General features: G+C 41.3%; 1 protein-coding gene and 1 long non-coding RNA gene across 2 annotated transcripts; both read left to right on the forward strand.

The window, feature by feature from the left end:
* The first annotated feature begins 2,907 nt into the window (after nucleotides 1-2,907).
* On the forward strand, nucleotides 2,908-6,629 carry LOC132868969 (carcinoembryonic antigen-related cell adhesion molecule 2-like). The gene is made up of 3 exons (XM_060902322.1): nucleotides 2,908-2,990; nucleotides 5,872-6,189; nucleotides 6,298-6,629. The coding sequence occupies exons 1-3, from the start codon at nucleotides 2,915-2,917 to the stop codon at nucleotides 6,627-6,629; spliced, it is 726 nt and encodes a 241-aa protein (XP_060758305.1). The 5' UTR covers nucleotides 2,908-2,914.
* Nucleotides 6,630-11,145: 4,516 nt separating this feature from the next.
* On the forward strand, nucleotides 11,146-11,532 carry LOC132872111 (uncharacterized). Its single transcript, XR_009651386.1, has 3 exons — nucleotides 11,146-11,182; nucleotides 11,286-11,351; nucleotides 11,448-11,532. It is a non-coding gene; the product is annotated as an uncharacterized LOC132872111 (long non-coding RNA).
* The last annotated feature ends 1,236 nt before the right edge of the window (nucleotides 11,533-12,768 follow it).

The raw sequence follows: 12,768 nt of genomic DNA on the forward strand, positions 1-12,768 counted from the left end.
CTCTATTCAAACATCTCATTTACGCCCCCTTGAGTCTGTGTGTGTTACTGCATCAGTGGGTTTGTGTCAATAAACTGTTCTCAAATATCTGATTGATAATATACTGTGTAGTGAGTGTAATAACACAAGATAATGTTAGGACCTTGGTGATAAACAACAACAGGGAAGATCAACAAAAACATCTCAGACACACAGGATATCATATAAATACAGACAACAATGTGAACAATATAACAACACCAGGGGAGCCATTAAGCAGGTAAGGAAGGAAATGAATGAATGAATGAATGAATGAATGAGTATTTCATGGAATCTTGAAGTGTAAAAACTGCTGAAGCAATTGTATTTAAGTTTTGTCCTGTTCTTTGTAATGGACACTGTCTGCATTTTATCAGACACTATTTTCAGGTGAAACATTAAAATTGCAACTGTTTGTCAATTTGTACTTTGTTTGAAATGAAATGTCATATATACATGTACAGTGGTATGCAAAAGTTTGGGCACCCCTGGTCAAAATTGCTGTTACGAGTTAAGCATGTTGAAGATGAAATGATCTCCAAAAGGCATAAAGTTAAAGATGACTCATTCCCTTTATATTTTAAGCAAAAACATTTTTTAAATTTTCATCTTTTACATTTTCAAAATGATAAAAAGGGAAAAGGGCTCAAAGCAAAAGTCTGGGCACCCTGCATGTTTAGTACCTAGTAACACCCCCTTTGGGAAGTCTCACAGCTTGTAAACACTTTTTGTAGCCAGCTAATAATCTTTCAGTTCTTACCTGGGGGATTTTCATGCATTCGTCCTTGCAAAAGGCTTCCAGTTCTACAAGTTTCTTGGACTGTCTTGCATGCACTGCTCTTTTGAGATCTATCCACAGATTTTCAATGATGTTTAGGTCAGGGGACTGTGAGGACCAGGGCAAAACCTTCAGCTTGTGCCTCTTGAGGTATTCCATTGTAGATCTTGAGGTGTGTTTTGGATCATCGTCTTATTGTAGGACCTATCCTCTTTTTAACTTCAACATTTTACAGATGTGGAGATGTTTGCTTCTAGAATTTGCTGGTATTTATTCGAATCCATGCTTCCCTCGACCAATGAAATGTGCCCTGTGCCACTGGCTGCAACACAACCTCAAAGTATGATCGATCCACACCCATGCTTCGGAGTTGGAGAGGTGTTCTTTTCCTGGAATTTGGCACCCTTTTTTCTCCAAACATACCTTTGCACATTGTGGCCCAAAAGTTCCATTTTGATTTCATCAGTCCACAGGATTCGTGGCACGGTGGTGTAGTGGATAGCGCTGTTGCCTCACAGCAAGAAGGTCTGGGTTCGAGCCCCGTGGCCGGCGAGGGCCTTTCTGTGTGGAGATGGCATGTTCTCCCAGTGTCCGCGTGGGTTTCCTCCGGGTGCTCCGGTTTCCCCAACAGTCCAAAGAGATGCAGGTTAGGTTAACTGGTGACTCTAAATTGACCGTAGTTGTGAATGTGAGTGTGAATGGTTGTCTGAGTCCATGTGTCGGCCCTATGATGACCTGGTGACTTGTCCAGGGTGTACCCCGCCTTTCACCCATAGTCATCTGGGATAGGCTCCAGCTTGCCTGCGACCCTGTAGAACAGGATAAAGCGGCTAGAGATAATGAGATGAGAGTCCACAGGATTTGTTTCCAAAATGCATCAGGCTTATTTCGATGTTCATTTGCAAACTTCAGACGCTGAATTTTGTGGCTAGGACACAGGAACGATTTTCTTCTGATGACTCTTCCATGAAAGTATTTGTTCAGGTGTTGCTGCATAGTAGAACAGTGCACCACCACTCCAGGGTCTGCTAAATCTTTCTGAAGGTCTTTTGCAGTCAAACGGGGGTTTTTATTTGCCTTTCTAACAGTCCAGTGAGTAGTTCTTTCAGAAAGTTTTCTTCATCTCCCAGACCTCACCTTGATCTCCACTGTTTCTATTAACTGCCATTTCTCAATAACATTACAATCTGAGGAAACAGCTACCTGAAAACACTTTGCTACGTTCCTGTAGCCTTCTCCTGCTTTGTGAGCGTCAATTATTTTATTATTCAGAATGTGACGGAGGTGCTTAGAGGAGCCCATGGCTGTTGATTTTAGGCACAAGTTGGAGGAGTCAGAGAATTTATATAGCTTTGAAATCTGTATCATCTGACCTTTCCTAACGAAGAATTTGAACAAGCCACAGCTCAATAAGCTAATTAAAGTCTGGAACTTTGGTAAAAGTTACCTGAGAACTCAAATGTGTTGGGGTGCCCAAACTTTTGCATGGTGTTCCTTGTCTTTTTTCACTCTCCAGTTGTACAAAACAAAAATAATACATCTTGCAGAAAACGCTGAAAAGAAATGTGTCATCTTTACCTTTATGCCTTTTGGTGATCAGTTCATCTTCTGCTCACTTAACTATTCACAGTAACAGACATTTTCAGTAAGGGTGCACAAACTTTTGCATGCCACTGTATGTATAGCTTTATTGTGGTGCACTAACCCTGAAAGGCCAGTAGATGGCGGTTAGATTAGTAATGCAGGAGACTGCAGATGACTGTCATTACGTCATGTACAAGCTCATGCAAAATGTAAGACACAATAAAATGCATGTTTTCCAAGAAGAAATGAAAAATGCAAAAAAAATGCTTTTGTTTAGTTGAAGGCATGAAAATGAAGAATAGTTAATATTTTATTGGTGTTGGATGATTTATTCAGAACATAGACTCAGTTCTGCTGTGCAACAGATATGGGAGATTTTCTCACCTCTATGTGGTCAGTGGCAAACTGCTCAGTTTGTACTTCCTGTCTTAACTGTGAAGGTCTGCATGTGGCTTTTCCTGTGTGTTCATTCTGATGAGACACGGTGCACGAGTCGGTCAGTGTGTGTTTCACTCCAATTCTCTCTTTGGATAAATGTGTGTGTTTGGGTCCTCAGTAAGAATGCAGGTGTGTTTTCTTCTCCTCCTGATACAGCTTCATATCACTGAAGGTGAGTCTCCTCTTCTCTCTCTCATTGAATATATATCAGGAAATACTACATGTAAGATTTTATGATTTAAAGCCTTTAAAGCATAAAGTCATTCAGTAATCTTACTCGTGATGTGGAAATATAAAGTGAACATTGAACAACTGAAATTATTGGGGTGAGTTATGGAGGTTTTTTTTTTTTTTGGCCGTCAAACCAAATATAAACATGAGAAAATGATCATCATGTGACTTTTATAAAAGCTGCTTAACACTTATTAAAGAAGAATTTTCTGCCAGAGTTTTATTAATCCCCGTCTATATCCTGGGCTCATGTAGAACGCTGAGTCTCCGCCATCATGATTGAGGTTCTGGTGGTTTCTGCCTCGTCCCCCTACAGTTTCCTCTTGCTCTCTCATTGGCTGTTACTCATCGACGTTCTTACAGCGTCATCTATGTGGCCAAAGAGGCTTGAAACACTGGGGTGTGTCCACTGTTCACAGAATGGGTGGTTGATGTCAGTAAACTGCTTACCCGTGTGGTGTGATCACAGCGCCGCTTCCTCCACCAGCAGTTGGCCTCTTTGGTGGCGTGTCATTAAGACGGAAGGAAGTTTCGCTGTTCAGATTAAAATACATTCAGAGTTTCAGTGCCTCAGTGTAACACAAAATACAACAGAGTTGGTGTGTTGCAGGTTTTAGATCTTTTTTGTGTGTTTGTTTATATGGCTTGATGGCTCATGTTTCCTTCACAAACAAAAATCTGCCCCATTCCAGCCATGCTGAAGCACCCTAAATCATCACCGATCCTCCACCAAATTTCACACTGGGTGCGAGACACTGTAGCTTGTAGGCCTCTCTAGGCCTCTGTTTAACCATTAAACAACCAGGTGATGGGAAAAGCTGAAAGCTGAACTCCTCAGACAAGAGGAACTTCCTCCGGTCCTCTGTGGTCCAATCTTTATGGGGTTTAGCAAACCTCAGTGTGTGTGTGTGTGTGTGTGTCTCACTTTTAACAATCTAGTGTCTAGACGGTTGCACCGACTAAAATATCCTTAAAAATAACATACAACTGCAAAACTCTTTCAGTTTGACTGTCCAGCTGTGGATATTAGAGTTATTGAATTTTGTGCAGAGGTGGGCAAAATCCCCAACTCCATTACTGAAGTCAAAGTACAGATCCCACTGGTCAAATGTTTCTCCAATACAAGTAAAAGTTGTCCAGTCAAAGTTTTACTTAAAGTTAAAGTACTGAAGTACTTGCTTTTAAAAATACTTAAGTATTAAAAGTACATTTTCTGTCAATGCATTTTTGTATTATTGCCACAACGCTTACAAAACCTAATGCGTCTGAAGCAACCTACTGGATTTACTGGCCTTGGGTCCGGCGATCGACAAACAGTGTTACAAGGACAAGACAAAGATCGAGAAAACGAGGAAGAACAAGTGAGGGTCAAAAGTCAGTAAAGCAGTCAGAAAGATACAAGGCTTGGTATGAACTGGAGACTCAGGACAATACTTCGCAATGGGCGAGAGTGTGACTGGGGTTTATATAGATGGACAGGTGATTGCGGAAATATGAGTCAGTTGTGATTCAGTAGGCGGGAGATAGAGGGCACTGTGTGAACTGGGAGTTGTAGTCGGGGTTGTCCATGATTGTAGTTTACTCGTTTTCAGCGGGTTTACAGACAACATCAAAACAAAAAATGTCAACAATTTGTTGTGACTGATTAGTACAATTACCTCACAGGTGGTGTGTGAGCACACACACAAGTGCATGTATTCATGCACATATGAATCTGTCTGTGGAATGATTGTGGTCAGTGGATCACCACCTGACATGCTCGCAAACTCTTTTCAAACTCAAAATCATATTGGGTAGATAACGCTACTAAAAAAGATTTCTATATTTTGTTTATTTGGCAAGATTATGCGAAAACATTTCTGAAAGGACTTCAGATAAGTTAATGTTACTCATGTTAGTGTAACTCTGTTTTTACATGCTAACTAACAGTGTTCAAGTTAACTAGCTATGTGTTATCATTAGCCATGGAAAAGGCGATGGCAACTTTGTGGGCAAATCCATAGAAAGTCATTTGACTAACCAGACTGCACAGCTATTGCAACATTATCGCGAGCTCTAAAAGCACAGACAACTTCACTGCAAGCTTTCTCTTGGAATAAAACATTTACATACCTCAATATGCATCCGCAGGTCAGACAGCAAGATTTTGTAGGCTGGATGTGCTCCGTTTTAGGCAAACAAAGCAAACATTTAAAACAAAACAACTCTTTATTCTTTTCAGAAAACTGAAAAATGGGTTCTAGCTATAGCCATGAGTGCATGCATTCCCCAGAAGTACCGCCTCCTTCCATTCTGCCATCAACTGATCATGTTAAATAATGCTGCGGACAAATCATTACTCTTGATTTTATCCAGTCTATGGATGAGACGTGACCCAAGTGATTACTGATAGGCTGTCTCAGTGTCACCTACGAAAAAAACAATCACGTTTTAGAAAAGAAAAGAAAAAAAAAACATCCACTTTCAAAGCTGCTTCATAGTAACGAGTAAAAAGGAGCTTGATAGAAATGTAGTGGAGTAAAAAGTACAATATTTCTCGTTCAGATGTAGTGAAGTTAAAGTCATAAGTTGCCAAAAAAATTAATACTCAAGTAAAGTACACATAGTTAAAAAGTGTACTTAAGTACAGTACTCAAGTAAATTTACTTCGTTACTGTCCACCTCTGATTTTGTGATGAGTGGATGTTAATAAGCTGACTCATGGACTCAGTGAGTGGTCGATGTTAGTGAGTTGTAGAGTTCCAGGTTGTCTGTAGTTGTGTAGAGTTGCTGCAGATGGTGAACTGCTCATTAACACATCATTAACTGCTGTGTTCCTACAGGCTGCTGGCTGGAAGGAAATAAATACTTAATAGAAATCAGTGCATACACAGGAGGCTCAGTACTGCTGCCCTGCTCCTGCACTGACCTCCAAACCACACCTGAGACATTCACATGGGAGAAACTCACAACAAATGAAAAGAAATGGGTAAAGATATCTCCTGAGAGTGAGCAGTACAAAGAGAGATTTCAGCTGGTTAATGATCGCTCTTCAGGAAATCTCTCTCTGCTCATATCACACCTGACTGAAGAGGATGGAGGACTTTACAGTTGTAGTGTTCAAGGGAGTCAATACACAGACATCAGACTCACTGTTAAAGGTAAAGGACTCATTTTTATTCACAAAGCTACTTCAGTGATAATCTCATGACAGATTAATCTGATGTTGTAACAGTGATGCAATATGTTGATGTTTGTTCATTCTCCAGGTTGCACACTGAATCTACAGCCAGAGACTGTGACTGGATACGTGGGACAGTCTGTCCTTCTGCCCTGCTCCTGCTCTGAACTACAAGCCAAACCACACAATTTCACATGGACGTTTTTAAATGGTTCTCCTCACAAAGAAATCTTCCCAGAGGACCAGACAAATCTCTACACAGACAGAGTTCAGCTCTTTAATGATCATCTTCCAGGAAATCTCTCTCTGCTCATATCACACCTGACTGTAGAGGATGGAGGACGGTACAGGTGTGAGATCAGGAACAGAATCTCAGACGTCCGTCTCACAGTAAGAGGTAAAATGACCTTCTGTATATAAACCATGTGTGAAGTTGACTACAGTATGTAGCTAAAGCAAAGAAATATAAAGAAATAGATGTAAAGTGCAACATAAAATCAGAAATAAAATGTAAGAATCAGATGTGAAAAGTTTCTGTTCTGTGTTCTGCTCCTTGTCTGTGTTTGTGTTTATGATGATGGATTATCTGAGTTTGTGTTCTGACCCGCTTTCACTCCTCACTGTGATTCCTGAATTGTTGTTAATAAAGAACACGCCGAGTTTACACACTTGTGTCCTGCCTTCACTCACTGCATCTCACACTCTTTATTTCTAACTTTTCTCTCCTTGCAGACGCACCGACAAAACCTTCAACATCTGCACCAGTGACCACAACAACTTCATCTCATTCCAAACCAGGTACCACACACCACTGATACACACTGGAATGAAAAGGGTTTGTTCATCGGTTAGTACATCAGCTCACAGCAACAATCTCACACTAACTTTATCTGGTCTTTCACTTCCTGTCCATGTCACAACAACAGCCTCAAAATCAACCCCAGTGATTAAAGACAAAACCCCTGCACCCGCTGAAACAGGTGCTGATCAATACATTACATTACCTTCTGTTCACTTCAGAAGCACTTACCGATAATCTTCTGTGTGAATTATATAACCCCAAATTAAAAAAAAATCTTGCGACAGTATGTTGAAATTAAATCTGAATACAGTGTTAAGGTAAAGTTCTGAGTGATATTGATGTCTCTCCAGAGAATCTTCCCTACGTCCCCTTCGCCGTAGTGACTGTGTTCTTTCTGCACATTATCGTGGCTGTGGTCTATTACACCACCAGAAAGAAAGGTACAAACACTTTCCGGCTCTTTGTGGAAATTTATCATCCACGTCCCCAAAATTTCAGCTGCATGAACTGAGCTTTTCTTGTGTATTTTACTCTCCAGGTCCTGATACAGTTCATTCCAGCAGAGCTGATGGAGATGGAGCAGTGAGTCTGTAGTTGAGAACTCAATGAGCTGATCCATCAATAAATTAATAAAGAGAGTTGTTCAGAAATAGTCTTGCTGAAAAACACTTCTCTAAATACTGTCGCTTCATTTTCATTCACAATTTGTTCTTTTCAGCCCTTTTAGACTTTCAGCTTTCCCTTTGATGCTGAATAATATTTTAACTAAATCACAGAATGTGTGTTTAGATTTAAACGTGTGTCATTTACAGTTTTATATCAGACACTCACATGCTTTTGAAGCCTGCTTCACTTTCACAATATTTACATCATTAAAAACGAGGCACATTGTATTTTTTTCCTCACATGATATTGTAATGTTCTTGGACCTGTACTGTAAATGCTATCAGAACTGTATTCCGAGTAACGCTGGTGCGCTTTCCTTTTCTATTTTTAAAATTAAATAAAATTTTAAAGAGATACATATTTCTGTATTTTAGCTTCATTTTCCACCACATTTGCCAGAATAAATAAATTTGTGTCACACAGATGATTGTAAACAACTTTACTCCCATTGATCAGTTTCATCAGTGGAGTCCATCTTCCTCTGCACAGACACCCTCAGACACAATCCTGTCCTTATATCACCTGTTACCTGATGGAACTGGAGGAAGAATTCATTATCACTTTGTTTTGCTCTCTTTCATCACTTTCACATTCTTTTTTGCTCGGCATATATCCTTGACTTGCAAGTGACGTCAAAGCAAAATAGAAACCCGGATGTCAGTCATGTTGGTGGATATACAAATGCAGAACTCTCTCTGTTTTTCCACTCCTTTAAGCGTTCTTTTAGCTATGCCATATCTCTGTGCTGTATTTTACGGTTGTGGTCACAACTAGGGATGAGCGAGTACAGCATTATCTGTATCTGTTAACCATATGAATTATCTGTATCTGTATCCGTACTCGGAGTGGGCCTAACCCGGAAGTGGGTGGGATTTAACCCAGTAGTGGGTCTGGTTGTCTTGAAACAGGCAGGGCTTTAACCAGTATGTTATTTTAAGCATGCAATTGATATGGGTTGATCAGAAATTGTTATATTTATTGCTGATTCGAAAACTATTTACAGGACAGCATCAGCATTGAGCTTCAGATCAATGGTTTTGATCACGATAGCAAACGAACTATTTACAGAACAAGTTTTGCAACAATGAATACAACACATACGGTTGCAATTATAAAATGAAATGTAATGAACAAGAGTTTTCATACTCAACATAACTTTCTTTTTTTAACTTTTAATTTTTTTTATGATCAGTGTGATTTTTTTAAATATTTTGGTTCTTTTTTATTTTTTTTTTTATTTCCACACCAGGTGTGTGTGTGTGTGTGTGTGAGTGAGCAGAGCAGTGTGTGTAGGGGAGGGGCGCTGTGATGCTCTGTGAGGATTTTCATTCAGGCCGAGCACAGATATTGACTCGTATTACTCGTATAATACTCGTACTCGGCAAAAGTGCTTTATCTGTACCGGATACTCGTTTCAGCCGAGTATCCGGCTCAACTCTAGTCACAACAGTACTCGTGACTGTGGCATGTTCCAATTTTTTAGAATTCCGTCCATGATTCGGAAAGAGGGCGAGGAAACGCTTAGGCTTAGTACGGAGAGGAGACGAGGGGATCAGGACACTTCATCGGTGGCACGGTCGTGTAGTGGTCAGCACGGTCACCTCAGAGCAAGAAGGTTCCGGGTTCGAACCCAGCGGCCGGCGAGGGCCTTTCTGTGTGAAGTTTGCATGTTCTCCCCGTGTCTGTGTAGGTTTCCTCCAGGTGCTCCGGTTTCCCCCACAGTCCAAAGACATGCAGTTAGGTTGATGTGAGGCAGCCTTGGGCTGAGGTGCCCTTAAGCAAGGTACCTAACCCATGACTGCTCCCCGGGTGCTCTGGTGTGGCTGCCCACTGCTCTGGGTGCGTGTGTTCACTGCTTCCGATGGGTTAAATGCAGAGGATGAATTTCACTGTGCTTGAAGTGTGCATGTGACAAATAAAGGTTTCTTTTTCGTCCAATCGTTAAGACATCCAGTCGAAAGCCTTTTTCATACGCACTATCAATTATTTTACAGTATATTTCAGATATTCTGGGGTTTGCAAATAAAAGGCCCGTGAGAGCGCTGCCTAAAGATTTAACATGATCCAGCCGGCTTTAAAAATTAATAATTCAGCCAGTGGAGCTCATAGCGAAGCCAAATTTTACAGGCACTTCCCTCTAAGACTCCCCCTTCAAAAGAGTATGGTCTTGGGCTGGTAGGACCACGCCTTGGCCCAGTGTTCACGAACAAATCCCCTGCAAGAGCACTGCTCTGCGCCTGAAGATTTAATATGATCCAGCTGGAAACAAAGACATGCAAGTGAGCAGCCTGCAATGACAAGGGAGTTAACTCATCCCAGGGTCAGCAAGTGGCACGCGCCGACATGGCTACCCCCCTTAGTATGCTCTTTAGTGTCGAAGCGCACATACGATGGCACTCATTTGCTTTACAAAAATGTGTTTTGCTTTGGTCAAATTCCATTGAGAATTCCTCCTTTTTTTAATAAACAAATACCTGAAATATAAAATAGTTGAGAGGGTGTATGAAAAAGGCTTTGGACGAAATGCCCTGTATTCATACTTGATGGTTGGTAGAAGCGTCTTATCTTCAGAAAAGTCTGACTTTTTTAAATAATATGGGTTAAAACCATACATATCTATCTTCTCTGTGTATCAAATATTCGCTTGTTTGTTCAAATCATGGTAATACTGAGAAAATTCAGCATTGTTTACAGACATGCTTTCAGTGGCTGCCATCCTAGTTGCTTTGTATATCCACCATCATGGCGGATGCTCATGACCGAGCACGTTTTGATCACGTGGTTGCAAGTCATCTATTCCTGAGTCCTTGTTACATGAGTTTATACATGACCTGTATTCATACTTGATGGTTGGTAGAAGCATCTTATCTTCAGAAAAGTCTGACTTTTTTAAATAATATGGGTTAAAACCACACATTTTATTCCAAACCAGGTACCACACACCACTGATACACACTGGAATGAAAAGGGTTTGTTAGTGTGTTAGTACATCAGCTCACAGCAACAATCTCACACTAACTTTATCTCAGGGATGCAAACAGCGCGCCTTTTGGCGGAAGGCGCCTTTTTCACGGCTGAATCGCGCAGATCCGAATTTTTTTTTGGGGGGGGGGCGTTGGAGTGTCTGATTATAATTTCAAAGTAAATTCTGTATTAAAATTACTAAATAAGCAAATCCGTTACAGTCCATGAAACAGGAAGTATAAGGATGAGGGAAAAAAACAGTTTAAATCGGGAAGCTACGCACATTTGTATGTGCGTAGCTTCCCGATTTAAACTGTTTTTTTCGAAATCCTCACATCATCATCTGTACTGCTGTTGGGGTTCTGCTGCTGCTACTCGGAGGAGTCATGTACTGGAAACACAGAGGTACACACACACACACACACACACACACACACTTCTGCAGTCTCACTCTGTCTGGTTTCATTCTGTAGCACAGAGACGAGGACAGACCGAGACAGGTGATGGACAAACAGGACAGAGGACACAGCAGAAGAAGCAGGTGAATACACACATCCATGTTCCAATAACAGGATCATCACATTTGAGGTGTGGGTGTGTGTGTGAGAGAGAGAGAGAGTCTCATGTAACTTCTTTTTCTACAGAATGATTTGGATGTTCTGTACACAGCTATAAATCCACAAACTAAACGCAAGAAAGCAGAAGAAAAGGTGTGTATCATTCTAGATTTGTGTACCTTATATGTGCGTGTGTGTGTGTGTGTGTGTGTGTGTGTGTGTAAAAATGTTTATGTTGTATTTCTGCAGGATGATGTGACGTACTCGACTGTAGTCCACAGCAACCCTGTGAGAGCAGCACACACTCAAGAGGCATCAGGAGATACAACAGTATATGCCAGCATCAAAACTAAGTAACTAACACACACACACCTGTGCTATACAGTGGGGCAAAAAAAGTATTTAGTCAGTCACCAATTGTGCAAGTTCTCCCACTTAAAAAGATGAGAGGCCTTTAATTTTCATCATAGGTACACTTCAACTATGAGAGACAGAATGAGAAAAAAAATCCAGAAAATCACATTGTCTGATTTTTAAAGAATTTATTTGCAAATTATGGTGGAAAATAAGTATTCGGTCAATAACAAAAGTTCATCTCAATACTTTGTTATATACCCTTTGTTGGCAATGACAGAGGTCAAACGTTTTCTGTAAGTCTTCACAAGGTTTTCACACACTGTTGCTGGTATTTTGGCCCATTCCTCCATGGAGATCTCCTCTAGAGCAGTGATGTTTTGGGGCTGTCGCTGGGCAACACGGACTTTCAACTCCCTCCAAAGATTTTCTATGGGGTTGAGATCTGGAGACTGGCTAGGCCACTCCAGGACCTTGAAATGCTTCTTACGAAGCCACTCCTTCATTGCCCGGGCGGTGTGTTTGGGATCATTGTCATGATGAAAGACCCAGCCACGTTTCATCTTCAATGCCCTTGCTGGTGGAAGGAGGTTGTCACGCAAAATCTCACGATACATGGCCCCATTCATTCTTTCCTTTACACGGATCAGTCGTCCTGGTCCCTTTGCAGAAAAACAGCCCCAAAGCATGATGTTTCCACCCCCATGCTTCACAGTAGGTATGGTGTTCTTTGGATGCAACTCAGCATTCTTTCTCCTCCAAACACGACAAGTTGAGTTTTTACCAAAAAGTTCTATTTTGGTTTCATCTGACCATATGACATTCTCCCAACCCTCTTCTGGATCATCCAAATGCTCTCTAGCAAACTTCAGACGGGCCTGGACATGTACTGGCTTAAGCAGGGGGACACGTCTGGCACTGCAGGATTTGAGTCCCTGGCGGCGTAGTGTGTTACTGATGGTAGCCTTTGTTACTTTGGTCCCAGCTCTCTGCAGGTCATTCACTAGGTCCCCCCGTGTGGTTCTGGGATTTTTGCTCACCGTTCTTGTGATCATTTTGACCCCACGGGGTGAGATCTTGCGTGGAGCCCCAGATCGAGGGAGATTATCAGTGGTCTTGTATGTCTTCCATTTTCTAATAATGGCTCCCACAGTTGATTTCTTCACACCAAGCTGCTTACCTATTGCAGATTCAGTCTTCCCAGCCTGGTGCAGGT

Source organism: Neoarius graeffei, chromosome 2, assembly GCF_027579695.1.
Source record: "Neoarius graeffei isolate fNeoGra1 chromosome 2, fNeoGra1.pri, whole genome shotgun sequence".
In the NCBI taxonomy this organism is placed as follows: Eukaryota; Metazoa; Chordata; class Actinopteri; order Siluriformes; family Ariidae; genus Neoarius; species Neoarius graeffei.